This window comes from Chenopodium album, chromosome 20 (assembly GCF_948465745.1).
Source record: "Chenopodium album chromosome 20, dcCheAlbu1.1, whole genome shotgun sequence".
Taxonomy (NCBI): Eukaryota; Viridiplantae; Streptophyta; class Magnoliopsida; order Caryophyllales; family Amaranthaceae; genus Chenopodium; species Chenopodium album.
Genome location: NC_137853.1, coordinates 36681805 through 36684562, shown reverse-complemented (window position 1 = coordinate 36684562; position 2758 = coordinate 36681805). Strand labels below are relative to the sequence as shown.

Sequence of the window (2758 nt, the reverse complement as noted above, 5' to 3'; positions counted from 1 at the left end):
GTTTGACAAACTGTTAGACACCGGGTAAAATAAAGAAAAAAGTTGTGTTTTCCTGAAACTCAAGTTTTTAGCCTGTAGTTCATTAAGCAAGGACAAAACTAGCAAACATTAAGCTTTATAGAATTTCTAATCCTATGAATATAGTATTATTTATCTAAGTGACATCACATTCGACCTGACTCCAGGGCATTTTTGTCATATCATGATTTAATGTTGATCTGGTTTAGTGCTTGTTTTTCTCCTCCCCTTTCCTATAAATGATCTAAGAGTATATGGTTAGCTGGAAAAACCTCCTAAGTTAAAATAAAACAATAAGCATGCGACATGTTTCCTTAATTGGGAAGAAAGTAGATGGTTGTTGCATTCTGCTGTGAGGCAACAATTGTCCTCACTTGTATTTCCTCTATATTTGGAATTGTCAAAATCTATAGACTGATAATTACCCTGTTTAGGAACATGGGAGATGTGCAATATTAGAAATTTGCAATATTATCTTAAATTTATGCATCAAACACTAAAGTGCACATTGCAAATCTGCAATTTGTGGAACTTAAATTTATAACTAGCTGGGAGATACTTTGCTATCTGGTACTAGATTTTTATGCATAGATGATGAATTAATTAGATACCAACACCTGCCATACTCGAATATCACAATCTAAACTGCCACTATAGACAAGATAATTAGAGGATGGCATGCTATTATGAGGATAGTAAGCATCAGCTGCTGCAGTCAAGCACTTGACTGGACCCTGGTGTCCTTCCAGTACTGCCAGACAAACATAGCTTCCTTCAACCCTTCTCCAAACTCGTACAGTTTTATCAGCTGAACCACTGAAAATCAAGTCATCAACGGTGGCCAAGCACAATATGGCTTTGGTATGGCCCCTTAGTGCTCCTAAAAGTTCCATGCTATCATCATCACAACTCTTTTCCCACACTAATATTGATCTATCACACGCCCCTGAGTACAACAACAACCCATCAGGACTAAGTGCTAAGGCGTTTATTCCTGAAATGTGCTTCTCCAGCGTGTTGACCAGAGTATGCTTCTTGTCTCCTGGGAGTTTCTTCCATACTTTGATTTTCTTATCTGCTGATCCTGTGTAAATATCTCCATCAAAAGACACTGCAATTGCATTTATTGCATCATCATGTGCATTCGTAACTGACTCCAAACATTTGAAGTCAGATGTTTGCCAGATTTTTAGTGTTCTGTCCCATGAAACAGAATAGAGCAGGGACTGGTCTTGCGATAAAGCTATCGCAGAGACAGTGTCAACATGATGTACCCATGTACATTTCTTATGTCTACGAATCTCAACCTGGTTGTTTGGGTTTAGAAGTTTCTTAGTACGATCACCAAGTGTGGGTAGGGTAGCAACTTTTTCATATTTTATGTTCTTAAATGGTTCCTGGGCTTTTATCTTCCATATCCGGATTTTGCAATCTTGATGTGCACTGAAGAGCTGGTTAGCTAAAACAACCAGAGACTTCACTGCAGTTTTTCCAACTGCCACCACGTTATTAGCTAGGCTCTCTTCATCAGCGTCATAGCTGAAGGGGTTACGTTTCCATACTCGAATTTCATTGTCCGAGGAGCCTGTGTAGAGATATTTCCCAGCCAAAGTAAGAGAGAATATGTAGGAGGTATGTCCTGTGAGAGTGGTTATGCACTGGCTTAAGGCGCTGGAAAGATGGCTTAGTTGATTGGGATGCACTGTAAGGCCAGGAACTCTTGGGAGGCTTGGGAGCGAAGAGAAGGAAGCTGACCTTGAATCATAGTGGTCATGCTCAGAATCTTCATTCGAGAAAGAACTTGAATGAGATGTTGAAGTCTGCATTTTATTGCAGACAGAAGGGATTAAGGAAAAGATTGAGAGCAAAGATGGGATGAGTTTGTGGAACTAATAGCTGAATGTGAGAATTTTAAATGATTGAATGTGAGAAAGATGAATGATTGAATAGGTTAATATCTTTTGGAAAAGCATAAAAAAAAAATTGAATATCTGTTGGTGGTAAAGAGTGGAGAGAATAGATATCCTGATAGAGGGAATGCCTTATATAGAGGTAGCAATTCTTTGGGTAGAGGGGTCACGGAATTACTAGTTTTTGACGTAGACTATTGATTTTGATTAAGTAATTCACACCAAACTTAAAAGTTAAACTCATCTATGATTTGTAAGTCCATTTTTTAAAATATTAGTTACAAAGCTTAACTTATTATCCTTACACACGCCAGAAATTAATTTTAAATTTCAAAGTGTATAAAAAAAAACCATTTAAAATATCGGTTTTCTTATATGGATGATCAACTACCTTAGTAACTTAGGGTCTGTTCTCTTCAAGATTATTTTCAGTTCGGTTCATTTCATAATTTTCTTCTCTTATAAAATATTCAGTTTAGCTCAGTTCAGTTAATTAGAACAGGCCCTTAGTTAAACTCTTGAGGAGCAGTATAAGATCAAAACTCGTTTACATCATTTGCCTTTATTGCTCTCATTACACCCGAAGAAAAAAAAATATATATATTGGTCTTCTTATTGGGAGTACAAAAGGCATCCTCCACTATTCTAGTTTACAAATACACAGTTGTATATTTCTACTTGCCAATGTTTTAATAGTTTTTCCATGTATTCTAAACCTTTAAGCAGATTATCCATATTGTTAAATTGTAATTGTCTGATCTATGCCTGCTAATCAGTTTTGTTTTTATGCTGTGCTTTCATTGGATGATTGGTTGGCACAATATATTAGT

The 2758-nt window shown here is 36.6% G+C and overlaps 1 protein-coding gene across 1 annotated transcript; it reads right to left on the bottom strand.

The window, feature by feature from the left end:
* Positions 1 to 617: 617 nt before the first annotated feature.
* On the bottom strand, positions 618 to 1844 carry LOC145599467 (protein JINGUBANG-like). Its single transcript, XM_081655844.1, has one exon. The coding sequence runs from the start codon at positions 1842 to 1844 to the stop codon at positions 618 to 620; it is 1227 nt and encodes a 408-aa protein (XP_081511970.1).
* Positions 1845 to 2758: the final 914 nt, after the last annotated feature.

Excerpts from the sequence above, each read along its gene's own strand:
- LOC145599467 (XM_081655844.1), bottom strand. The coding sequence starts at position 1,844 with ATGCAGACTTCAACATCTCATTCAAGTTCTTTCTCGAATGAAGATTCT.